This window comes from Pecten maximus, chromosome 18 (genome assembly GCF_902652985.1).
Source record: "Pecten maximus chromosome 18, xPecMax1.1, whole genome shotgun sequence".
In the NCBI taxonomy this organism is placed as follows: Eukaryota; Metazoa; Mollusca; class Bivalvia; order Pectinida; family Pectinidae; genus Pecten; species Pecten maximus.
In genome coordinates, this window is record NC_047032.1 from 13421366 (window position 1) to 13449191 (window position 27826).

Here is a 27826-nt window from a genome sequence, read left to right on the forward strand (position 1 = left end):
GAATTATCTTTAAGTGTTGTGGTATCGGGTCCAAAAAGTATCTGAGATGACCATGTCTGATAAAGAATATAGATTTAATCAGAAAATTTAATGTGAAATATATGCTATAGGTTTGAAGAAATACCTTATACATGCCATAATATGGCAAACCTTTTTAACATTTAATCCCATTTCCATTTCCTCTTAAGGTAAAATATGCTTCAGATTTATTTCACTTTAGTGAAATACTTTCTATCTTAAGGTTAAAAGACTTTTTTTGCATTATGTTTTATTAAACAATGAAATAAAGCATAATGCAAATGCTGCTGTTGAGTAGATAGGACATCCACTCTCATGAATCAAATATGGACTAGTCCATCTATTGACCAAGCATTGGGTGTTTAATTTCTGGCCAATTCGAGACCTTTTCTCTATTCCATTTGTTGTTAGTAAAATCAATATTATTTCCCATTCACTTATGTTTACTTTCCATTATGTTTTATTTCCATTATGATAAGGGATAAGAACGTGTCATAATTAAAGTTAACTCACACTGTTTCTTAGTAATATAATGGAAATAAAACATAAGTGAAATAAATCATAATGGAAATAGAAAATAATGGAAATAAAACATAATTGGGAAATATTAAACATAAGGGAAATAAATCATAATGGATATTAAAATCTGTTTCACTTACTTTCATGATGACAAAAAGAGTATCTTCAAGTACGTTATGGTTGTGGATATATATACATGTATGTTATATGATATAGCATGTATAGTTTATGATACCAGTATATAGGCCTAACAGATAGCTATCTCATAAACTTTAAATAATATTATTGTAAAGAAATTAAATACCTTCTGTATGAACTCATAAATTCTCGTCTAAAATATATCTTGTATAATTTTGTTACGGTGACAACTATTACTTGGCTTGTCAATGCCAATGTTAAAAATTTACTGAAATAAAAAGTAAAGGACCTTCATAAAATATTGAAATACATGTATTACAATACTTACGTTCAATCCCTCCGGTAATTTCTATGTAAGCAGGATCTTTAAGTTATGAAACTAACGTTAACAGTTACACATATGTTAGGTATAACTCACCTTGTAAATATACAGTTATAAGCACTTGTACGTCTCTCCTCATACTATTTTTTTTATGTGACACGGTGCTGTTTAAATGTACAGTAGTCTAATCAATCTGTGATTAATTATGGTATAAATATCAAGATTTAATTTTACAATCAATTTTCTATTGTTCATTTTTTTTCAAATGTTTTTACCTTAGTAAAAATTCTTCGCGCTATTTCGTACACCGAACAAAGGACTGTGCGTTAATAGAATCCGGTTTGTTCCTTTTCCGGTAACGGTTTAAGCGCTAGTCTGCTCATGCGCCATTTGCAAAACATAAACAAACAGGAGATTTGATGACTAAACGTCACAGGTTTTAAACTGAAATATTTACTTTGAAACTTTGATAAATCGTAACATCTTTCTGGTACTGAAACATGGGCTGTATTGTAGGCTCGGTGAGTATGGAAACATAGTTCTTCCGATTAAGTTGACGGCTTCAATTTGCGTCGTAATGATTGTCACGAGATCTGTAACCGTAAATAATGTTACATACTACATAGGCCTATAATACACTTATACTTTACTTCCTAGTTTCCTATATAGGCAAATGATGGCTAAAGACATAATTCAAATAATTTGATATGAGGGAAATGAACGATTATATTAATACGAAGATTAAACAAAGTAAAGTTACATCAATAATGTTGTTTACAATATACAGGTTATAATAATTAGGGCTGCATATATGTACAGTACACAATATAGTACTGTCTGTATAAATCTATAAATAAAACAATAGACTTATACTGTATTATGAAGAGCATATTTCTGTTCATGGTTACTTGTCTGTCAATGTGGAAGACAAAGGCTTTAGATAAATAAGTGACCTCAGAAATAGGTTGTGTGCAAATTGTTTAGCACCTAATGCTATTTATATATAATTATAATATATATAAGATGTTAAGAAGGAGTACAGTAGTCAACAAAGAGATATTTTTCAGCCTGGTAAAAACTTTGACATGGCAATAACGACGGCTTGTGCAATCATGGTTTTCCTGAACAACACTATAATCTTCTCGGGTTAATTCCACTAGTGGAATTTTTTAGCCCACAGTTTTTAGTGGGCTATTCAAATCGCCCTGCGTCCGTGGTCCGTCTGTCCCTCTGTAAACAATTCTTGTTATCGCTATTTCTAAGAAAGAACTGAAGGGATCTTTCCCAATTTTTATGTAGATTTCCCTTGGTCCGTATAGTTTATCCTGCAACTGCCACCGCATTGTCGGAATACACCCACTGTAGATATTTTTGCTTTATACGGCAGTGACGGAAAACAGCTGTATTTTGGAATCTTAGCACATGCCTCAGTTCGACTGACCTACTTCAAAGTGAAACTATGTTTAAAAGGCGAACATATTTCTGTCATTTTTGACACCGTTTCACTTCAAAATGATTATGTTTGATGATTATTTTTATGACTGTTGCAGGATAAATAGAATACATGGTCAGTGTATTAAAATATAAGCTGTATTTTTGGCTCGGGACAGAAAATCAAAAGTGACTCGCCAAGGCTCGCCACTTTCGTCTTTCTTTACCCTCGCCAAAATACAGCTTATATTTTAAGACACTGACCATGTATTCTCTCTATATATGCATATTACATTTTGGGACCGATCAGAAAACAACATGGCAGACAGGCAGCCATCTTGGATTTTGACAATTGAAGTTTGTTATCGCTATTTTACAGAAGGTACTGATCATGAAGGGATCATTCTCAAATTTCATATGTAGGTTCCCCTTGAAAATTGGTCATGTTGCATTTTGGGACCAATCAGAAAACAACATGGCCGACAGACAGCCATTATCGATAAATCTAAAATTTCATATATAAGTTCCCCTTGTTTGAAAGTACTGGAGGGATATTTCTCAATTTACACAGATTACCGGTAGTAAGAGGAAGGGAAAAATAGAGAGAAGATCAATCTGACATGGAACCTATAAAGATCATTTAATATAGTGGGCACCAATTTCCTCTCGGATCTCTATTTGGGGGGTTCAGAAATCCAAGATGGCTGCCATCACTGTACTTGCTACTGAGTATATGTATACTACAATATAGTAAAAGTGTCTTTAAAGTCAGATAGCCATTAAGGCCCATGGGCCTCTTATTTCTGAACCAAAGACTATGTAGAAATCTCCAACCTAAGGGGTGAAATACTTTAGGTTACAAGTCTAACTCACGATCAATAATACTGGGAATGTTGCTCTGTCACATCCTCAATGTACTATTCAGAGGATGATTATTTCTCTCCCATTCTTAATGGTTTTTTTTATTTCTGTATCGTCCAGCTGATGAAACAATGATCAACAGGTACTTTATTATGACAACATGAAGAAATCATCCCATGAATTTTTTTGATTATCCAATGCAAGATATGTTACACATATAACGTAATGTGTAATTGATAGCTTAAGGATCTATACTGAGGGTTGAGATCCCTTTCAAGTCCTGTGTCCGTCCAAAGGGGTGAATTTTTATCTTTTTTTTCTCCTCTTACCCTGTTTGTTCTCCTATATACTTTATTTATAAATCTGAACATATGAGTGCATCAATACAACTGCAACACAGTGTTGACTTGTGGTGATTGAATTGTCAGGGTGACATTGTACATGTAGATGTGACGTCATCACATGGTTGCCAGCATCTGTCTTCGTATCTTTCATACCCTTGGTGTTGACGGAGAAGTCTTGTACTGGGAAAACAGCTAGCTAGGAGACAAATTTTATGATGGGAGAGGCTAAATATCAACAGTTATTGTCAATGGTTTTACATGTTGGGATTTTGACATTTATTGACAGGCTTATAATAATTGGTGGTTAAATCATTGATCATAATAGAAAATTAAATGATTGTAAATAACTCTAGCGACATTATTGATCTTAATAATCGAAAAGTGAAATTTCATCCTGTATTATGGATTCATTCTTAGACATTAGGTTTCTGCATTACTCATTACGCAATGGGGTCCCTTAGAAGCTTTAGTAGCAGCCTAAAATAGCTTTCAATGCAAGCATCTTGCTGAAGAAGTTATCTGATTGTTCTGATTAATAAATTACAAAATTACAAAAATCTTATGTCAGCTGTACAAGTCTGATTGCAATTAAAATTTTGTTGGGTATGGAAATGTGAAAAAATAAATAATGATAAATAAATGTAGAAATTTTTTTAAGTGTTAATCGTGTTGGTTTGAAGTTGGAATTAGCTAGATCATAAAACATGTTCTACTTGGGATTGATAATATACATGTGCAATTGCCTTGACAATACAGGTACATGTCTTAAAAGCATATTTACTCACCTTTATCATCTGTCCATTGAACTGATTAATAAATTGTGTGATTTTCCATTTAGCTTGCCTGCTGCTGTGGGAGTGCTGCCTGTAGCCTTTGCTGTGCGGCCTGTCCATCATGCAAGAACTCAACCGCGACTCGAATTGGTTATTCAATAGTTCTGATCTTTGGAACCATTGTAGCCTCTATTTTCCTGGCTCCAGGCCTCCGAGGGGCACTGGATAAGGTAAGAAGCATCCTGTGCAAGACTCATTGAGTGTGTCAACGTCTCTTGAATTTGATTGGTCTAATTTATGTACATTTTTTACCAGATATTGACACTAAGTTTGTCTGAAGATGATAAATAATTTAATGAAATTTTGCTTTGATTTAATTTTCCATTATAGATTCCGGGGCTGTGTAAAGACTACTTCACTTTTGACATATTTACGGAGGATCATGCCCAGGACAAGAAGGCGATGTGTGATGACATGGTTGGATATCTGTCTGTGTACAGAATCTGCTTTGCTATGGCGGCGTTCTTCTTTCTCTTCGCCATTATCATGATCAATGTCAAATCCTCCAAGGATCCTAGATCTGGTATCCAGAACGGGTTAGTCACTAATCTTTTCCTATCCAGGGTTTGATTTGGGTAATGATTAGGGTGACGGTCCCTCTGTATTGTATGAATAGAGTTCCTGAAAATAACAGGGTCCTTTCCAATTTCAGTGCTTCAAAAGGTTATAGTAACCATTTAAACCCAAATTGTGGTATCATTAGCTCGTCTCTTCGAAGAAGAGTGAGAGCTTATGTCGTCACTCCGGCGTCGGGCGTCGGCATCAGCGTTGGTTTTTCAAATGTTAAATTTATGGTGCAAGTGTTGAAAGGCATAGTAAATTATGGTAATATGGTCCCTGTGGGGGTTAAACTATCCCCTGCCGGAATTAAACTAAAAGATTTTTTGGAAAAAAAAAAACAATTTTTTGAAAATTTTTGGACTTAAAATGCTTCTGCGTTAAGTTTTTGGTGCAAGTGTTGAAAGGAATTAATACATCACTTTATAATTGTACTAGGGTGCTGATAATTGGCAATAGAGTCCCTCTGGGGTTAAACTATCCCCTGCCAGAGTAAAACCGACAGATTTTTTTTGGAAAAAACCAGAATTTTCAAATTTTTGGACATAGAATATTTCTGCGTTAAGTTTTTGGTGCAAGTGTTGAAAGGTAATTTATAATTGTACTAGGGTGCTGATATTTCGCAATAGAGTCCCTCTGGGGTAAAACTATCCCTTCCTGGAGTAAAACTGAAAGATTTTTTTGGGGAAAAAACACATTTTTAAAATTTTTGTGCAAATGTTGAAAGCTATTAACATGTCACTTTATGATGTACTAGGGTGCTGATATTTGGTAAAAGAGTCCCTATGGAATTACACTATCCCTTCTTGGGGTGAAACTGAAAATAAAACAATGTGAAAATGCTCACTATAGACAATTTATACTGGTCCACATTTTTAAAGGGAGACAACTCTCATTAGGATAATATTTTGTCAAAAATTGAAGAAATATGTCCAAAAGCAATTACATTTGTATTTAATATATACATTTAACAACAGCATAGCTTGTCTCCCGAAAGTTTGTCAATAAATAATTTATATATATATAAAATGGTATGGTTTTGAAAATTGCATGAATTCACAAAACATAATCTGATCTGAAAACAATATAAATATTATTCATGCAATTTGCGAAACCATTCCAAATAATATATTTTAATTATTTATTGACAAACATTTGCGAGACGAGCTATGCTGTTCTCCAACAGCTCTTGTTTTTAGTACCTGTTAAAGGGGAAAATTAATATAGCTATCAACATACATGTAGTTATATGTATACCTGACTAATTTAAAAGTGAGGTTCAACTAGAAAACTTTTAATACCAAAGTCTCTCATAAAATGAGCATATTTACAGGAATTGTAAATTGCGAATCTACCGTATTTTAACGCAAATAAGCCCCCACCCCTAGAGGAAAAAGAAAGACCAAAAAGTGGGGAGGGGGCTTATTTGCGGGCAACCCCCCCCCCCCCCCCCCCCCCCCCCCTAAAAAATGTTTGTTGTGATGTCTGCCATTTTGGATAGCAATGGCTGTAATAAACAGCGATCATGACACTGAAATTCGTTCATTTTTGTTGTGTTGCAAACAAATAACAATACAAAAAGAAAATCCAATTTTTGATTTATTAACCATGATAACCAACATATTGCATTATGATTTGGAAAAGAATGAATACACATTTAATTATAAATGTTCCGACACATGTACTACTAAAAAGTTCATATGCTTTACCACAACACTTGTAACACTCACTTTACTGTCCATGGCCGTAATAAATACAGCTGGCTGCACTGACTTCAACACACATTTGGCAATGTCCAGTATTATCCAATTTAATCCATAATCCCAGTTGAAAACCAGTTAACTGAGTCACGTTAAGATACTCAGTTGATAACATGAATTGTCAGTATTGTTTTCACTTTCTCTGTTGTAGGTTTACAGTCAAGTTTGTGCACTTGACATCAAAGGCAGTATACAAAGCCATTTACAAGCATTTATTCAACCTTGATCAATTTGCTACGAAACCCAAACCACGTCACCTCAGCTTAATTGGCTTTGAATTAATTGTTTTTTTTAGCCCGGTATTGTCACCCTTGCAGTCAGTGAAGTGTCATAATTCCGTTACGGTCTGTGAGCAGGTCATAAACTGACCAATGCCCCACATAAATGCCTTTCACCAGACAGCAAGCGTTGCATGTCAAAGGGTTAGCTATATGAAACTAACCAGTGTGTTGATTTTACTGACCAGAATTTACGAAGTTGAAAGGTAAACACAAAGACAAACAACTCAACAGTAACATCACTCGACAAAAACTTGGGGGGGGGGGGGGGGGGGGCTTAATTGCGAACATCCTCCCTGTTCCTAGATTTTTTAACCAAAGTGGTTGGGGGGGTTTTGCGGGAGGGGGCTTATTTGTGGTAAAATACGGTAGGTATGCACACATTTTGTAGTCAAATGTTCCGGATTCCTGAAACTCTACCAAATGACTTTTAAAACCTGAGGTTTCTGATGATATGTACATATTATGTAGTTGCATGTTCTCATCTGTTTCCAGATTCTGGGCCATAAAGATACTGGTTCTTGTTGGTATTTGTGTTGGAGCATTTTACATCCCCAGAGGAGAGTTTGGACAAGGTAATTAGGGCCAAATTGAGAAAAAAAATATACCAATGTTTGAAAAGCTTAGATGAATTAGTGCTTTGGAAATAAGAGGTCGCAGTCGGCAAAATGATATCCGATAAAAAAAAAAGAGCCGACCAGCGGCCTCTTATGTTATAGGATTAAGATGGTACATGTTGGCATGTTATTTATATATATGTAGACTCTATGTATCTCATGATTTCCTGATTGTTTTATGAGAAATAGGCTGTATTACAATTTTTTTTTATTGAATATACTATTATAATCTTGAGGCACAAAAGAGTACGGTTTTATGAATACAGACCCAGAGCACCATTTCTTTAATGAATCCAAACTGTATTACTCTAATGATAATAGTGGTGACTCAAAATTTGAGTGAATCTCACAGGAAAAGGATGAGTCTGGGACTCAAATCTGAGTCATAAAGATCACTGAATTCCTTACTCAGTTTAAAATGCAACTATGTTTGATACTACTGTCTATATATCTTATGTTTGAAACTCATGATCACCTTTATTATCTGTGACACTGACAAATGTTTAAGTTTAATCACAGAAGATGATTCAGGGCTTTTGGTGGCCGATATATAAGAGGCCCTATTTCCAATTGAAATTATTTTAGCTAATTCAAATTCCAAATTTTGTATTATACTCTGGAAACTTTCATTCCAAATTCCTTCATTCTCTTCTCAAAACTCTGCAAAAAGCCCCCATCCAAAACCACAGGGGCTTGACATGTATAATAAGTGATCAAGGAGTCAGACCCCGCAGGTTAATTTTCATTCTTGGTCATAAAAACATATGTCATGCCCTTTTGTCCTAAATCTGTGAAGAAATCCCTGTAACCATGAATTGTTGTCTACTTTTCAGTGTGGATGGTCATTGGTATGATTGGAGCCTTCCTCTTTATACTCATACAACTTATCCTCATCATTGATTTTGGACATGGCTGGGCTGAGAGCTGGGTGGAAAAATATGAGGAAACTGAATCCAAATGCTATTACTTTGGTAAGTTAAGAGGAAAAAAAAAATTTTCATGCTGTTTTAGATTTTAGAAAAGAGTACTGGTTACTTTTTCATTGGCAATGTGAGAAAATGTTTGGACATATTGGATCCATAATATTTCCTTGCAAAATCATTTTTCTTGATAATTTACATAAATATATCTGTTATCGGTAATGAACAAAATGTACGAAAGTTTCATTTATCTTGAATATAGATAGTCCTGTACATGGGAAATGTGATTTTGTATGTTGTAAATTGGTAAGTAATTAATTATCGATATGATAATAATTAGCTTGCGGAAAACAATCTGCAATATCCTATATATGTATTATGATTATGAGAGTAAAAACAAAAACAATGTAACTTTAAGGTATTTTATATATTATTAATTGAACTAAAGAGTCTTTTTTCCTGAAAACTTGATGTATATTTTTCACATAAATATGGTATATCTTGTATATGACCTTAATTGTACTGATTTTACCGATAGCCATTGTGACTAACATATTTGGGAATGTACATGTATAATGTATTACTATTTTAATATTTTTTCTAATTATTTGATTTTTATGTTATAAGACAGATTAAAATTACTAAATTATTTTACCTTTGTATTGTCTATGGGAAGAGAAAAAATAATAGTACTAGACTAAGTGTTTCCATTTTCCAGGCATGTTGTTCTTTTTTTTTCAGGACTGCTGTTTTTTACTGTCATATTCTACATTTTGGCCATCGTCGCCATCGTACTTTTCTACGTGTATTACGCCAAGGTATGTGATATCTAAAAAATACATTGTATTTAACAATTAAACGCTTGTTAGATTGTGTTCTTTTTATCTGTTATTGTTATTGCATTTAAATGGGCAATAAAACAATCTAACAAGCATTCAATTGTTATATTTGCATTAGTTTTAACCTCTGTCTTTCTTTTACAAATTTCTCATGGCAATGATCAACATAGCACTAAAATTATGTCGTAACCCAATTGTTCATAAACAGAATCCTCTCTGTATTTGATTTATCTGTTTGGCATTGCGAAGCATTTCCATGTCATTGATCAAAATGGCGTAACAGTCATGTGATGTGACCTAAACTACATCTATGTGCTCATGGTGATGGGAGACTGCATGCAATGCAAAATCAGTGTTCCAGCTAGGTCGGGTTAACAGGGTGCAGCGCCCTGCCTTAATCTGTAAATTAAAAATGCGCCCTGCCCTATTTCCACGCGCCCCGTAATATGCCTTGACGATTTTTCATCGTCTTTCATCCCCGTAACTTCAGCTTCAGTTTCAATGTATGCAACATGTAATATGCCCTAAAAATCTGAAACCGCGTACAAAAGTGCCCTTTTTTGGGTCAGTGACCTGCCCTTTTGAAATCCTAGCTGGAACACTGAAAATTTAATTATTGATACTTGCCTAGTAAACTGAATATGAGCAGGTCTTAAAGACTGGTGGCAAACTGTTTGCTTTTATATTAATTAAGTCTCAAATAGTATTTGTGACCTTAGCAGAGGCAGTGATTTAAATTTAAATCCCTGCCTCCGCTAGGGATCAAACCTGGGACCTCTGGCTTACTAGTCTTACGCTCAACCAATCGAGCTAAAGAGATCTTTCTAGCGGAGCGGTATATCAATATTGCGGCTAGTATTTACCAGGTTACATATTCAATAGAGGTTTCCATGGATTTGTAATGGCTTATAAGTTTACACTACGTCTACTTTGCACTTCATGAAGCAATTCAATCTGACACTGGGCCTTTTCTTCTTTGTTTATCATTCTTTGCTACAAATACTTCTGGTTGTTGTAAACTGTCTGATGGTTCTAGGATGAGTATATATATTTCACTGTATACACATCTGAGCAGAAAATGTTCCAGTTTTCATTCTTTTTATTTCTATGGGCCAAAGACTAATAATCAAACATTTAATGGAGTGGGGAATAATTTGATAGCTTATGACTGGTTTATGTTCATGTATTCAAGTAAATACATAAATGTACATGTAATTAATCATCTGCTGGTGACAAAGTTTGGGAGAGATATAATTATAACTGTCCGTTTGTATGTGTGTTGCGAGTTCGAAACCTACGTGGGGCAGTTGTCAGGTACTGACCGTAGGCCGGTGGTTTTTCTCCGGGTACTCCGGCTTTCCTCCACCTCCAAAACCTGGCACGTCCTTAAATGACCCTGGCTGTTAATAGGACGTTAAACAAAAACAAACCAAAAAGTATGTGTGTACATACGTTTGAAGGATCAGCTTTCGTCGGCACTCCTGTGACTTGATTTCTAAATGGATTTTAATCAAACTTTCAAACTTTGGAATAGTCAGGTGTGAGAATACCTCAAATGACTTGGTGTTTCAGGGTGCCAAGGTCAAGGACAAGATAGTTGTTACTATTTATAGAAAAAAATGTTGTCATCCCTCAACCAACTTCATTTTTGAATAGATTTTTTATCAAGCTACATTGTCTGGGTCATGTCTATAATCTATGAGAATACCTGAAAGGTGTTGTCCTCAGGACATACTGCAGGATATCATAGTGCGTGTACTTGGCATGCTAGGAGATTTGTATTCCATGGGATGCCTTTTCATACTTATCAATACATGATTCAATAGTATCAAATAGAAAGAACAGAACTACTCCAATTGCTCAAAACACAGTGATATCAGAATTTGTCTATCAGTGATGACATAAATATTTTGTCAGATTTATAATTTCGGAATATTCACTGGACAAGAAGGTTAAAGTGTAAATGAATTCAGTGAGTATTGTCAGAGAATTTGACACATTCAGTGGTATCCATTAAATTGATTAATATGATTTACAGGGTGACTGCAGCCTCCACAAGTTCTTCGTCAGCTTTAATCTGATTCTGTGTCTGGCAGGTATCTGTACTAGCCATCTTACCCATGGTCCAGGAATGTAAGTACATGTACAGCACTTAAATAAATATTGTGTGAACGTAGCCGCTGGAGTATCGAGGATGATTCCCGGGGTACAGAGAGTGAAAGTGAAAGTTTTTTTGTTTTTTTTTTTTGATTGAGAAATTTTTAATGGAAAATTTGATTTGTAGGTTTGGAACTTGTAAGAATTCTGCTTTTAAAGTCTGCATAAATTAATAATAATGAAAAGCGAGGTACAGAGATTGAAAGTGAATGTAGCCATTGGAGTATTGAGGATAATCTCTGGATACAAAGAGGGAAAGTAAATTATAGCCCCTGGAGTGTCGAGGATGAGGTGCGGAGAGTGAAAGTGAACATAGCCCTGTAGCATTGGGGATGATCCAAAGGGGTGCAGAGAGTGGAAATAAAATTATAGCCCCTAGAGTATTGAGGATGATTACTGGGGTACAGAGAATGAAGGTGAACTTAACCCCTGGAGTATCAGGGATGATTACTGTGATACAGAGAAGGAAGGTGAACTTAACCCCTGGAGTATCAGGGATGATTACTGTGATACAGAGAACAAAGGTGAACTTAACCCCTGGAGTATCAGGGATGATTACTGTGATACAGAGAACAAAGGTGAACTTAACCCCTGGAGTATCGGGGATGATTACTGTGATACAGAGAGGGAAGGTGAACTTAACCCCTGGAGTATCCGGGATGTTTACTGGGGTACAGGGAACGAAGGTGAACTTTACCCCTGGAGTATCAGGGATGATTACTGTGATACAGAGAATGAAGGTGAACTTAACCCCTGGAGTATCCGGGATGATTACTGTGATACAGAGAAGGAAGGTGAACTTAACCCCTGGAGTATCCGGGATGATTACTGTGATACAGAGAAGGAAGGTGAACTTAACCCCTGGAGTATCCGGGATGTTTACTGGGGTACAGGGAACGAAGGTAAACTTAACCCCTGGAGTATCAGGGATGATTACTGGGGTACAGAGAAGGAAGGTGAACTTAACCCCTGGAGTATCAGGGATGATTACTGTGATACAGAGAACAAAGGTGAACTTAACCCCTGGAGTATCAGGGATGATTACTGTGATACAGAGAAGGAAGGTGAACTTAACCCCTGGAGTATCAGGGATGATTACTGTGATACAGAGAAGGAAGGTGAACTTAACCCCTGGAGTGTCAGGGATGATTACTGTGATACAGAGAAGGAAGGTGAACTTAACCCCTGGAGTGTCAGGGATGATTACTGTGATACAGAGAAGGAAGGTGAACTTAACCCCTGGAGTATCAGGGATGATTACTGTGATACAGAGAAGGAAGGTGAACTTAACCCCTGGAGTATCCGGGATGATTACTGTGATACAGAGAACAAAGGTGAACTTAACCCCTGGAGTGTCAGGGATGATTACTGGGGTACAGAGAAGGAAGGTGAACTTAACCCCTGGAGTGTCAGGGATGATTACTGTGATACAGAGAAGGAAGGTGAACTTATATTAACCCCTGGAGTATCAGGGATGATTACTGTGATACAGAGAAGGAAGGTGAACTTAACCCCTGGAGTGTCAGGGATGATTACTGTGATACAGAGAAGGAAGGTGAACTTAACCCCTGGAGTATCCGGGATGATTACTGTGATACAGAGAAGGAAGGTGAACTTTACCCCTGGAGTATCAGGGATGATTACTGTGATACAGAGAAGGAAGTTGAACTTAACCCCTGGAGTATCAGGGATGATTACTGTGATACAGAGAATGAAGGTGAACTTAACCCCTGGAGTGTCAGGGATGATTACTGTGATACAGAGAAGGAAGGTGAACTTAACCCCTGGAGTATCCGGGATGATTACTGGGGTACAGAGAGTGCAAGTGAAATTACCCTGGAGTATCGAGGGTGATTACTTGGAAACAGAGAGCGAAAGTGAATGTAACCCCTGGAGTATAGATTGAAATAGAAACCATACAATATACTGTGTATACTTGATTAATGCCAAATTAAATTGAGAGAAAGCACTAAAAGCTTAGAAATGATATGACAACAAAAGAGTAAAACGTGTATCATTTATATTATTTAACTGTATATTTCTGTTTTACAGTAAACCCAAGGTCTGGCCTGTTGCAGTCCGCAGTCATCACCCTGTATGTCCAGTACTTAACCTGGTCAGCCATGTCCAACAACCCAGGTACAATAATTTTCAAATATATCTTACACTGTACTTTCATTTGTTGATACCTCTTTGAAATAAGAAAGATTATTATTTCTTATTTTCGTATTTTCTTATTTTGAAATAAGAAAGATTTATATGATAACACTTCTTTGAAATAAGAAAGATTCATGATGATAACAATGTCTTTTAAGGAGTTTTGTATTTGACAAACTAAATAATGTTATTATCATTACTATAGATACCTCTTGTAATCCGAGTCTGCCCGAGATATTTAGTGGCAACAGCACAGCTCCTTCCTCATCCAGTACGAGTGGCTCAATGGTGTTTGGACAATTTGACTACCAGAGTCTATTGGCCCTCCTTCTCTGGCTGTTTGCTGTCCTCTACTCTAGGTAAGTATCCCAGGTACTAGAGCAGGGACATCTGACCTCCAGGTAATCAGGCTTACCCAGTAAAGTAATCGGACTTATATACCCAGTAAAGTAATCAGACTTACCCAGTAAAGTAATCAGGCTTACCCAGTAATGTGATAAGACTTACCCAGTAAAGTAATCAGACTTACCCAGTAAAGTTATCGGACTTACCCAGTAAAGTAATCAGACTTACCCAGTAAAGTAATCAGGCTTACCCAGTAACGTGATAAGACTTACCCAGTAAAGTAATCGAACTTACCCAGTAAAGTAATCGGACTTACCCAGTAAAGTAATCGGACTTACCCAGTAAAGTTATCGGACTTACCCAGTAAAGTTATCGGACTTACCCAGTAAAGTTATCGGACTTACCCAGTAAAGTAATCATACTTACCCAGTAAAGAAATCAAATTTCACCTGAAATACCGTACTTAGAGGTAATAATTAGTCTTTTACACCTGAAAAGGGTCTGGTTGCTTAACTTAAGTTAATAAATGATAAATTATAGCAAAAATTAATGATAGCTATACTTTCAAAATTATGGTACTTTTGAATTTTATCCTGTCAGATTATCTTTAATATAGAGGATACTGAATGGTTTTCTGTCGAATATAACATTACTCCATATCAGCTTAACCGCTCCATTTTACAAGAACTGTTCAAGGAAATTGAAACGTTTTCTGTTGTTATCAGAGAATCTGTGCTTAAAAAGCTAACATCAAGTGAGTATTTTGTCAAAAAACTAGTCAAATATTTCAGAAATACAGTAAAATAACCCATTTATCTATCTTTGCTTTGATTGGAAAATTGTCAGCAAGAGATGAATACAAAGGTTGGCTCTGATTGGTCAAAAAACAAAAAACTGAAATTTTCACTGCAAAATCTTATATTTTCACTGCTCATTGCTACAGTGAAAATGTAAGTTTTATTAGTTTGATATATTTCTATATTTCACTGGCAAAAATACAATGAAGGGTTATTCCAAAATTATCCATGTGGTGGGGTAACATGGCAAGCATTTTTCCAGAGTCCAACTACCCATCAAGATATTAAAATATATTTAGTGTATAAGGAAAACTAGAAAATGGGGAACTTTTACTCCCACTACCCATAAGATATTAATCATATTTGGTATATTGAAAATCTAGGACAATTGACCATTAAAGAGCCTCCTACCCTCATAGATGATTGTAGAATAACCCTAAATAAATCCTTTTTATCCATGATGTAAATTGTGTGTTGAATATCTGCCTAAGTTGTTGTATTTTAACAGAGTTTTGTTTAATATTTTAGCATCAGGACCTCAACCAACAGCCAAGTAGGCAAACTGACCATGTCGGAGAAAACCATTCTGCAATCAGATACAGGTATGTATTTAGTACTAATGCTCGAGTGCCGACTCTCAGCCATAGTAATTAAAAGTTATTATTGTGTAGTGATTAGGTCGTAGAATTTTAAGTTTCTTTTTTAAATTCATTTGAAATGTTTTGTGCAAGCTTAATATGGTGAATGTGCTTTGATAAAAATAATTCAATAATATATATTTTTGTATTCTGTTTCTGAAGTAAGGACGTCATAGTGACACAACTTTGTTATCTTTGTTATATTGTACATACTTTGCTTCTATTGATTTACTAAGGAATATCATAATATGATAATCTCTGGACCAGTCACATAGGGTGTGCACTTGTAAATTTGCACGCTGTAATGAAAGACATGACATGCACATAGCTATGAATTTCTTTTGCCAGAGAACATAGGATCGCCTTGGCATTATTGAATTGTTTTATTATATATGATAATACTAAATTTTACTTGTGAAATAGAATGTCTTCTTCTCATACATGTACGAGCTTCCAAACCTTAACATGCAGATCATTTTGAAATATGATTAATTCTTAAAATTCAGAAATATTTGAAAATCATAGATTAATGCAGCATGCTTGTATGCTTCATTTTAATGAGTTATCAGAGATGATTGAAAACTCAGAAACCAAAAAGATTATAATTATTGCTTAATCTTTAATCTTCATGCTGAAACTTATTAAATTTAACAATTTTACAGATAATGATGAATGGTAGATTCAGATTTACTTTAAAGATACTTTAACTTATAATTATTGCTTTTAGATAAAGATTTAGTGGAACACAAAAATTATTTCGAATTCTTTTTAATCTTGATGATATTATGTTTTATACAATTGCATTCAATTGTCAAATTGAGTTCCCTTTCCTGGATAAATATGCATATAGCATTCGAGCATTAAATTGCACTGATTGTTGTTTTTTTTTATTATTATTTATTTATTACGTCCATGTCCATCAGAAGTCAATTAAGAGGGTTAGTGTAGATTCAGTAGTAACACTTTTATAACAGTATAGTTGATCAAAATTATGTCCCTTTATCCACTCTTCAGGCGAAAGTCTTCTGTGTAAGTGACTTCAGATATAACTTTTATGTGGTTGGAACAGTTGTTTTGATTTGTAGTTGGAATGGTCTTGCCAGTTTTGAAGCATTTTGACTTGCGTGTGGTTGGAACAGTTGATTTTTTTATTTTTACATTATAATTGTTAATGATGGAATGTTTGTGTAATATACATATCTATATAGAACTCTTCTGTTTTTTGTTGCATGAATATAATTTAATGAGAGCAATTCTAATCTAACAGTTCCAGCCACAGAAAAGAAAGCAAGCTTATTTCTTTGAAACTCACTCCCTCTTGATTTGTTTGGTTGATATGAAATGCTACATGTACATCGAAACAGCTTATGTTTATACAGAATCATTTTAAAGATATTATACACAAATATCGGTTTTTGTCCCACATCATGCACTGTTATAAGCACTAAATTATGGGTGTATTATAATGTACCAAAAAGATTTGCATAAAGGATCTTAGATGAGTTTCCATTCCATATGAGATTTATTAACCAAATTATGCAAAAGAATTTTTCATTTTAATTTGTTGAGTCTTGGCCAAGATAAAATTAAAAAATTTGAACAAGCTTAAAAAAATTCTCGTTTGAATTGTCAACACATTTCAAATAATTTAATAAGAATTTTTGCAAATATTGTAAAAAAAAAATTAAAGGTAAATTATTTGTGACACTTTTTCAGTTAAAAATTAAATGTAAAACATTAGATCTGTTATCTGTTATAATTTCTTAATATTATTTGAAAGTCTGTGTTATGGTTTAACATAATGGATGAAGTCATGTTTTAGTAAGTCATATGAAAAAGAGGATTGAGGATACAGTGATATTGTAATTACAGTACATACATACATCTTTGCACTATTAGATAATAGCATCTATACATATATGGGGTAACTTGCTATATATTAATACAGCGTACATGGTTAAGCTAATAATGTTATTAATTCAACACTTTCCCATACTAATTTGAACTTTTTGTAGGTAAAGATATTTCAGTAAGATATATTCTTTTATATGTGAACCAGACTGTTATGAAAATGTTTGACCCCATACAAAAATTGACAAAAAACCATTTGATAGATAATTATGTATATACAATAAAACTAATGGTAGGGGGCCGCGATAGCTCAGTGGGTAAAAGAGCACTGGCCATGTAATCTTAGGTGAAGTTCTGAGGTAACTAGTTCATTGCATCGAGCTCCTTACCCATGCTAATATGTCAGTTTGTGTTTCTTGAGAACCTGAAAAATATGTTGATCTGTGCCGTCGTGTTTGTGTCCTAGGGCATGACACTTTACCCCTAATTGCTCTGGATGGCATGTGACGTGCATCCTGTATGTTGTACAATAAGGTAGTCACCAATACCACAAAGAGACCAAGACTCTGATAAAAGTGATCCTGGCTGTTCACGTGGCGATAAACCTAGCACACAAACAAACCTATGATAAACGTAAACAAAAATATTTTAAAATATAGTAGACATAACGTTAACATTGAACAGTACTAGTATTAAAAAGCATTTTGTAAACCAGCATAGACTTCAGAATTTATAACTGTTACTTCTATACATTTAGTGGCATATATACTTCATTAAAAAAAAGTCCAATCTAGACGATTGACGATAATAAATGAATGTAGCATCTGATCTGCCTTACGCTTCCTCAGAACTCATCATAGCATCGCTACTGCATGCTTTAAGTTGGTCCAGTTAAAAGTTTCCTCTCTTGCTTTGTTTATTATAATGAGATGCTTTGATTTCAGCCTTTGCACTCCATGTTGTTTTAGATCGTGAAGACCCAAATATATCAACTATCACAACAGATATATGGCAGCTGTAGATTAAAATCAATTTAACATATTTCCATTCCTGAATAAATTTTATCCACATTATCTGTAACCAAATAAGATAACCAAGATCAAGGATGTGGTACGTGGGTCACAACCAACTGGAACGGTGGCCATGGGTTTGGAGTTTTATTGAGTAGGATAATGTTGATTGGAGTTTCGCCTGTTAAGGGTCCATTGGAACCAATATAATTGACCAGTTCAATTAGTTTACCCAATTTTACCTGAAAACTTTATTTGTGTTCAGAAATGTTATTAACAAATCGAAATCAATAAGCAAAAGAGGTCAATTCAGGGAAGAAAGTTTTTTACTGTAAATTTTAGTGTTAAACATATGCATATAGTACATGTATGATTTGAATGTTGTTTTTTGAATGGCTGTTGCATTGTTTTTTTGTTATTATTTACAGCTGATTATCAAGGTGTGTATGGTGTTGCTGTGATCGTCAAAATGATGCAGTTCAATTCATATTTTGGTTCTTCTCTATCTAACTCTATTTGTAATGAGAGTTTCTGATAATATCTTTTTTTTTGTACAATCCTTTGTACAGTAAGTTGCTAAAATCTTGTGTGTCTTTGTTCTGTAGAAATTGTAATCAAGATTTTCTCATGTCTGCTAGCCATGGTATTAGAATTACCGTATTTACTTATTTGATCCTCAAAAGTGCTAATTACTCGTCTTAGAATTGACACTTTAATTTAGAACTTTGTTTATCCTAACATGATAAGGGAACCAATATTTACTGGTCAAAGATCAGAAAAGCTAATTTAACTCTGACCTACATTTTGACCTTTGACCTACACCAAAGAAAACATCTATCCCTTCTTTGTGTATAATTTCACATTCAATCAACGACTGTAAATTGCAGAAAAATATCTTGTTTGCTACTAAAGACATACTATCATGTGAGACTTCAAAACAGTCACTGCAGTTGTATCATATAGCGTTTATTAGTTATGGGCATAAAATATGGCAGAATAGCTCAGATGTTTGTTAAATTAAGATGCTTATCTAACTCTGACAAAAACTTTAATTTTCTCCCTTTTCTAATTTCCTTATCCCTTAATACTGTCACCTTATACATATTCCAAGTCACTTTGTATCTACATGTATGTGTTTCACTATGTGTATTCTGTTTTGGTTTTCTAACATCACTGTGCTAACAAATACCTGAATATTATCAATTGATAATCTTATTCATTATAGATAAAAAAAAATGGACTTTTGGATTTCGCAAAAAACTTGACTTATCATCTTGACTTATGGACTAGATTAATTTTATGAACAATAGATTGTTTCATCAAATTGAATGTAAAATATACTTACACGCCTACTTTGAAAAAAATATTTGTTGTACTCACCTATTATGAAGAATATGTATACATGTTTTTGAAGTTTTCTAATTGACCCAAACATCTTCTGCAGATTAATATTAAACTAATTGAAAAAAAAATAAAGAATTTGTATCAAGGTTTTTGGAATGAAATCTGAAAAACATTTTTGAGTTAAATCTGACACACAAGCATATTTTTTAGGCCATCTGATTTTATGAAAGCTGTTATTTTGATTTTTAGGTCATCTGACCCGAAGGGTCAGGATGACCTATAGTCATCATGCTTCGTCCGTCGTCGTGCGCCGTGCGCCGTCCGCCGTGCGCCGTGCGTAAACTTTTCACATTTCAATCTTCTTCTCAAGTTCCACCAGTGGGATTAAGCTGAAACTTGCCTGAAATGATCCTGAGATGGTCCTGACCAAGTGTTGTTATTTTTCGGGTCAGTCTGAAATCCAAGATGGCCGCCATAGCCACCATTTTGAAAACACATTTTAAACTTCTTCTCAAGTTCCACCAGTGCTGCTGGGCTGAAACTTGCCAGAAATGATCCTGAGATGATCCCGACCAAGTGTTGTTATTTTTTGGGTCGGTCCGAAATCCAAGATGGCCGCCATAGCCGCCATCTTGAAAAACACATTTTAAACTTCTTCTCAAGTTCCACCAGTGCTATTGAGCTGAAACTTGCCTGAAATGATCCTGATATGATTGCGACCAAGTGTTGTTATTTTTCGGGTCGGTCCGAAATCCAAGATGGCCGCCATAGCCGCCATCTTGAAAAACACATTTTAAACTTCTTCTCAAGTTCCACCAGTGCTGTTGGGCTGAAACTTGCCAGAAATGATCCTGAGATGATCCCGACCAAGTGTTGTTATTTTTCGGGTCGTTCCAAATTCCAAGATGGCCGCCATAACCGCCATCTTGAAAAACACATTTTAAACTTCTTCTCAAGTTCCACCAGTGCTATTGAGCTGAAACTTGCCTGAAATGATCCTGATATGATTGCGACCAAGTGTTGTTATTTTTCGGGTCGGTCCGAAATCCAAGATGGCCGCCATTGCCGCCATCTTGAAAAACACATTTTAAACTTCTTCTCAAGTTCCACCAGTGCTGTTGGGCTGAAACTTGCCAGAAATGATCCTGAGATGATCCTGACCAAGTGTTGTTATTTTTCGGGTCGGTCCGAAATCCAAGATGGCCGCCATAGCCGCCATCTTGAAAAATATATTTTAAACTTCTTCTCAAGTTCCAACAGTGCTATTGAGCTGAAACTTGCCTGAAATGATCCTGATATGATTGCGACCAAGTGTTGTTATTTTTCGGGTCGGTCCGAAATCCAAGATGGCCGCCATAGCCGCCATCTTGAAAAACACATTTTAAACATCTTCTCAAGTTCCACCAGTGCTGTTGGGCTTGAAACTTGCCAGAAATGATCCTGAGATGATCCTGACCAAGTGTTGTTATTTTTCGGGTCGGTCCAAAATCCAAGATGGCCGCCATTGCCGCCATCTTGAAAAACACATTTTAAACTTCTTCTCAAGTTCCACCAGTGCTGTTGGGCTGAAACTTGCCTGAAATGTTCCTGAGATGATCCTGACCAAGTATTGTTATTTTTTAGATTGGTCTGAAATCCAAGATGGCCACCATATCCGCAATCTTAAAAAAGACATTTTAAACTTATTCTCCAGTTCCACTGGTGTCATTGAGCTGGAAATTTGTGAGAATGTTAAGGAAGGAGGGCAAACAAAGTGTTGTTGTTTTTTTCGGCCTCGTAAAAACTTTGACATGGCAGCAATGACGGCCATTTCGTAACATGATTGCGCAATCATGGTTTTCATGAACAACACCTATTTCAAACTTCTTCTCAAATTCCACCGGTGGGATTCAGCTCTTACTTACCAGATATTATCCTTATATGGTCCAGACCAAGTGTTATTATTTATTGGGTCGGTCAGAAATCCAAGATGGCCACCATGGCCAACAGTGCCACTATATACTTGCTACAGAGAATGCATACTACAATAATATAAGGGTTTTAATTTAGAGTCAGATGACCGTTAAGGCCCCTGGGCCTCTTGTTTGTTTTTGCTATTAAATTTGTCACGGGGCTTAAGCTTGTAGTGCTACATACAGAGCTTATAAGTCACTATTATCAGTATAGTTAGTTAAAGCTAGCTAGTATCATATGAGGAGGACTAGTTTACATTTTTATAGGTCTAAATTGGAAAATATTCAAAGCATAGAAAATTTTCTAATCATCGTACTAAAATAAATGCATCATCAATTAAAAGTGTTAAATACAGTCAAATTTGATTGCGTATATTTCTGTAAGACTATTCTCCAGTTCTTAAAAGTTCTTTCTAAGTTTCAGAAATTTAAACATACAAGAACTATATCATCAAATGATCTTTTTGTTTTGAAAAATTAAATTCCTTATGAAAAGAGGTTTGATATATATGCCTGAAATAGAATATGTTTATTATGGAGCCTTATTCATCAGCAGGTTTTATAATGGTAAATGTTTTATATGTTACAACTTATTAGCATACATGAATTTTAAAGTTCCATCAACTCTTCTAAAACCTTAAGATATTCAAGGTATCAAATACATTTGTACAATTGATATATATTTCATATTTTCATAAGAGAGTTCTGAAATGCCTTACAGATCCCTGTTTGAATTGAATGGATCTTAATACCAGTATCTGTGTTATATGGCGTACTCAGAAAGGAGTATAGATGTAAAGTACCTTACATGAATGACTACGTCGTATTAAATTTATCAACTTAAGCAATCCCAATAATTTGATGTGGCATTAGCCTTTAGGCAATTTGTAGCATCATGTAAAGTATTCTTTAATTACAAGTTAAATCAATTTTGTATTACATGAGTGGGGCAATGATAACTCAGTCCGTTAGAGCCTCTGCCACATAACCTCAGGTGAAGATCCAAGGTTTGTGGTTGGGCGCTCCCTACCCATGTCACTTTGTGTTTCTCGGGAATTGAAGCTGAGAAACAGGCCGGTCTGTGCTTGTGTTGTTGTGTCCTTGGGCAAGACATTTTACTGTAATTGCTCTGGATGGCATGCAACGGGCCTTCCGTATGCTGCTTAGTAATACGCACAGTAGTCACCAACTACAACGAGGAGGCCCGCCTCAAAATTAGCCTGGCTGATCACATGATGATAAACCCAGTAAACAAACAAAACACAAGTGTAAGATTATGTATATCACATAACTTGTATTTATAAGAATATAATGAGAAAAAACCTTCAAATTTATAAATATAAATTCTATATCATAAGAAAGGAAAATTTTGACTGGGACATAATGTTGTTCTCTGCAGAAACAATCGTGTAACATCACAGATTCGTTGCAACACAAAGCATTATTTATGATGTAGTGTTTATTACACGTGTCGTACAATATTTATCAGACGGTGAATGACATGGTTGAACAAGCCAGTTATGTGATAAGATGATATTTTTGACAAGAAAAGAAGGAAGAATGATAAGTTTTTGTGTTTGTGTGTTACAGCTTCATCGGAATCTGACAAGGATGAGGAGAAAGGCGGACAGAATGTGTGGAACAATGAAGAAGAAGGTGTAGCCTACAGCTACAGCTTCTTCCACTTCATGTTGTGTCTGGGAGCTCTGTATGTCATGATGACTCTCACCAACTGGTACAGGTAGGTTGTGGAATCTCAGGAAAGGTCAAACCCAAGGTCAACAGTTCTATAGCAAGTCCCCTTATGGTGTTGTCTGGTGGGACTTAGGTTTTACACTATTTTTTCATGTTGTGTCTGGGAGCTCTGTATGTCATGGTGACTCTCACCAACTGGTACAGGTAGGTTAGGAAATCTCAGGAAAGGTCAAACCTCAAAGTCAAACTTCAAGGTCAAACCTCAAGGTCAAACTTTAAGGTAAAACTTCAAGGTGAAACCTCAAGGTCAAACTTCAAGGTCTAACCTCAAGGTCAAACTTCAAGGTCAAACCTCAATGTCATACTTCAAGGTCAAATTTCAATGTCAAATTTAAAGGTCAAATTTCAAGGTCAAACTTAAAGGTCAAACCTTTAAGTAAAACTTTAAGGTAAAACTTCAAGGTGAAACCTCAAGGTTAAACTTCAAGGTCAAACTTCAAGGTCAACAGTTCTATAATAAGTCGCCTTTTGGTGTTATTGTCAGATGGGACTTAAAAGTTTTACACTATTCATTAAGTCAGCCTGTATGTCGCTGTGCTGCATTGTTTCAGCATCTGATAGGTCATTATACCGTTGTCAATTTTTATGAGAGAACTCTTCAATAGCAAAGGATCACATAATTGATTTGCACATCATTGATTTGGGTTTCATGTCCACCCACCCAAGAAAAATAAGAATTTAAATATTACATGGTGAGATTCTCCTGATCGTATTACTCAGGATGAGTTCAGTAAACCAGAATCTACAGGAAGTCAAAGAATCACTCCATTTTGTACAAATCCATTGAAAAAAAAAATAAGGTGAATACAAAGGAAAAAGATGAAAGTATTTGAAATAAAGAGAAACAAGAAATATCTTTAAAAAAGATAAACGGCATAGTTTTAATGCTGGTGGTTATTATGTAAAACTGCTGGTGAAATAAATTAGCGAACTAATTAATTTGACCAGTAACGCCACCTTCGCATCATATCCGGGGCCAAAAGAAAATTATACGGCTATGCCGAAAAATTACAAAAATTGAGATACATCTGGGATATGAGTGTACATATATACGTTTTTGGTGTATTTCTTATTCTTTCTGTTCTTTTTGCAGCCCAAGTTCTGACTTCAACACACTGAACTACAACATGCCGGCTCTTTGGGTGAAGATCTCCTCTACTTGGGTCTGCTTAGCCCTTTATGTCTGGACGCTGGTAGCTCCTTTGATCCTCCGCAACCGCGAGTTCAGCTAAGGGACGTAAATGTCAAGCAGAATCAAACAAGGCAGGCTACAAAGTTTTGACAACTGCCAAGAGACTGTTAATGAACTAGACAGATTGGAGACCTAACCAACTTGATATGTCTGAGACAGGTATCTGTTGGGATGGCATTCAAACTGATGTGATATTCACAATTTTTTTTTTGCTTGTGAAGGAGAAACACGACTTATTTGATTGTATATGTCCTATTCTATTGAAGATTCATTAGCTCAACTGCTTGTTAGAATTAAAAAAAACTTGAATGACTGCGAAGTTCTTGTTGGTCAAAAGGTCTATAAAGGATTAACAAAATCTGAACCCATCTTGGTACAGAGATGAAATTGTCATCGTTTTATGATAAAGTGCTCAAAGAAAAGTTGCAATGTAGCAAAGAATTTGGTCACTATTATTAAGTTTCTGTCTTGAAAGTCGCACTGCCTGCTTTAAAGTAATGTTGTCTGATAACTTAGACAGAATTACCTTGAAAAATATGAATGCCAGTGCAGCATTGTGTGGGGAAAATATTCAGAATGTGTTATCAGAAAAATCAGAATTACTGATTATCACGCTGTTTGTGTGAAATTAATATGATGTTTTGAAAAGACAATTCATGCAAGACGGTATTTAGTTGCCATGACCTGCGGTTGAGCTAATGAAACATTTTACCTGTACATGTGGAGATTTTGTAGGAACTCACTCTGCTTTATGTTATGTTTAAACAGTTTTGTTATTCTTTTTTTTTCAGCAGGAATTAGCTATATAATGCAAAGATTGAATTGGTTTTTGTAGGAATTATAATGTCGTTTTATCTTTCTGTAGAATAGCTTCAAGAAAGTATATATTCTCCAAAGATATTGTGTATGAACATATAAACCAGAAAATATAGTTTCTTCTGCATCAGATCATACATTCTAAATATACATTCTTTTGATTTTTATTGTTGATCAGTAATTCATGACTGATTGCAAAATACATTTCAAAATTATATATCAAAACACTAAATCTGTATTTAATTAATTTTGTGTATTATTTTTCATTTAGAAAGGACCATCAGTAATCTGAATGTCGTATGTCAAGGAAATTTGAGATCCAGACAAAAATATTTGGACACATGTTTCCATTGTGTTATTTTACTTACCAGTCTGAGAATACAAACTCCAGATTCGAAAACTATTTATTTTTTATTAGGAAATTTTCTGATTGATCTAAAACATCAGAAATGACCATTTCTAAATGTGGCTTATGTTAATTTATGTTAATATCCTGTCTTGTTAATCCCGAATGTTTTTTGTAGCGGATATATGATGTTAATGTTGTAGTATGATGGTTTTTATTCCCACCTAATTAGATAGGTGTCTGTATCTTACAGACTTTCATATCTTTCCTGTTAAGGTTACCATATACATGTAGTTGCTGACTGATTTCACAATTTGAAATATTAAATAATTAAAGTAACATTTGTGAGACATACCTCTTTAAAGTTGTCATACCAGTCAAAATTAAACATGAGATGAAGTGACAATGATAAAATAACAACAGTGCAGTAACTTTTTTTTTACTTTATAAAATCCGAAATTTACATTGATGATTTACTTTCCATTAACTTTCTCTTGAATTGTTATATTTTTAAAATGACAAACTGTCTTTCATTGGTGTTTTCTATCCTATATATATACTTTTTTCTCGATGAAATAACCATAACATGTTAAATATATAGATATTGCATCATAAAATTTTTAATTTAAAACCATTGTATAATTAGATTTTATAGGAGATCAAAAAGACAGTGTTTTCTTTTTTAAAAACAGGTAAACCAAAAACTGCTTTTTTCTAGGAATTATTTGTGATATTGTTATGTGTTGTATTGTAATCTCATTGATGTCATGACAATTATAAATATAGAGGTTACACAAAGAGCGGTTGTTGGATATGGAATTTATTTCTCACGAGTAAGTTATTTTTTAAAAGTTACAAAAGACACGAGCTTTATGGAGTGTCTTTTGTAACTTTAAAAAAAACAACTTTAATATGACTGTGAAATAAATTCCATATCCAAAAATCATGAGTCGTGTGACCTGTTTCTACCACAATAATATCGGCTTGAATCAAAGGGAAACGTGGCAAAGTCTTATTTCGCGTATGCAAATAAGGTGTACAGGTGACGGCAGGGACCCGGTGATGTGACGTCATTTGATTATTGATGATTTCAATAAAAATTGCAGCTCGGGTCAAAGTTCGAATTCTTGACCAATCAAAAGACGGGATGGTCATATTCCACTAGTGGAATATAACATATATATCCAACAGTCGGCACATTTATACAATGGCTTGAGTGGAATAACACAGCGTATTGTGGTAGAAATGTTTTTACAATATTATCAAGCATTTCTCAGTAGATGTATGTCAGAGTATAGAAATTTTTGCTTTATGGATATTTTTTGTGCTATTTCGTACTTTATCATTCTGCTTTACTTGAGCCTGTACATGTAAGGGAAGTGTATATTGCATTGTTGATGAATCAATCTTTCTGTTTTGCAAATACATGTAGTTGAAAGGTGGAAAATAATATTTTTCTTTACAATGTTGAATTATAATAGTTACAATCACACTAGGTATAAGATGATAACACTTCTCGAATACCTACTCATTTAAATCATGCAGTAACCATATTTTCTTTTAATGAATAAGATGAAGTTAACTGGGATGATACTGAATGTGCAAGTACAAGGATATAAAGTCCCTTTATGATTATATAGAGAACTGCAATTTTTTTTCAGAGTTTCTGCTGTTGCAGTCATTGTACTCTGTATCGATTTACACTTGATGATTAATATTTGGTAAATTTCAATAGTCTGTCAAAAATTTTAGACTATTTCACAATGGGAAAATTTATGATTTCTGTTTCATCTGTTAATTTGATTTAGATCTACACGTAGCTTACGGACTCTATAGCATAGAATACTTCATGAATGTATAAAAAAAATTATGTTCCTTCATGAAAATACCGGAAAAGGTTTTTATTTCTGGATGAAAACTGTATAAACTTGCTGCTTGTATACGTCTTCAGTTGTCACTAATAAACAACCACATGGATTAGTTTGTTTTGCTTTTACATTGATATTACACCACCTATGGTGAAGATGG

At 34.7% G+C, this 27826-nt stretch overlaps 1 protein-coding gene across 1 annotated transcript; it reads left to right on the plus strand.

Moving 5' to 3' along the window:
* The first annotated feature begins 1371 nt into the window (after positions 1-1371).
* On the plus strand, positions 1372-27783 carry LOC117316660 (serine incorporator 3-like). The gene is given in 15 exon segments (XM_033871362.1): positions 1372-1518; positions 4472-4636; positions 4797-5002; positions 7558-7637; positions 8513-8650; positions 9341-9417; positions 11477-11533; positions 11535-11571; positions 13648-13734; positions 13958-14111; positions 15423-15496; positions 16547-16561; positions 18822-18833; positions 23280-23430; positions 24538-27783. Coding segments are annotated over 15 exon segments (1413 nt in total). The 5' UTR covers positions 1372-1497; the 3' UTR covers positions 24677-27783.
* The last annotated feature ends 43 nt before the right edge of the window (positions 27784-27826 follow it).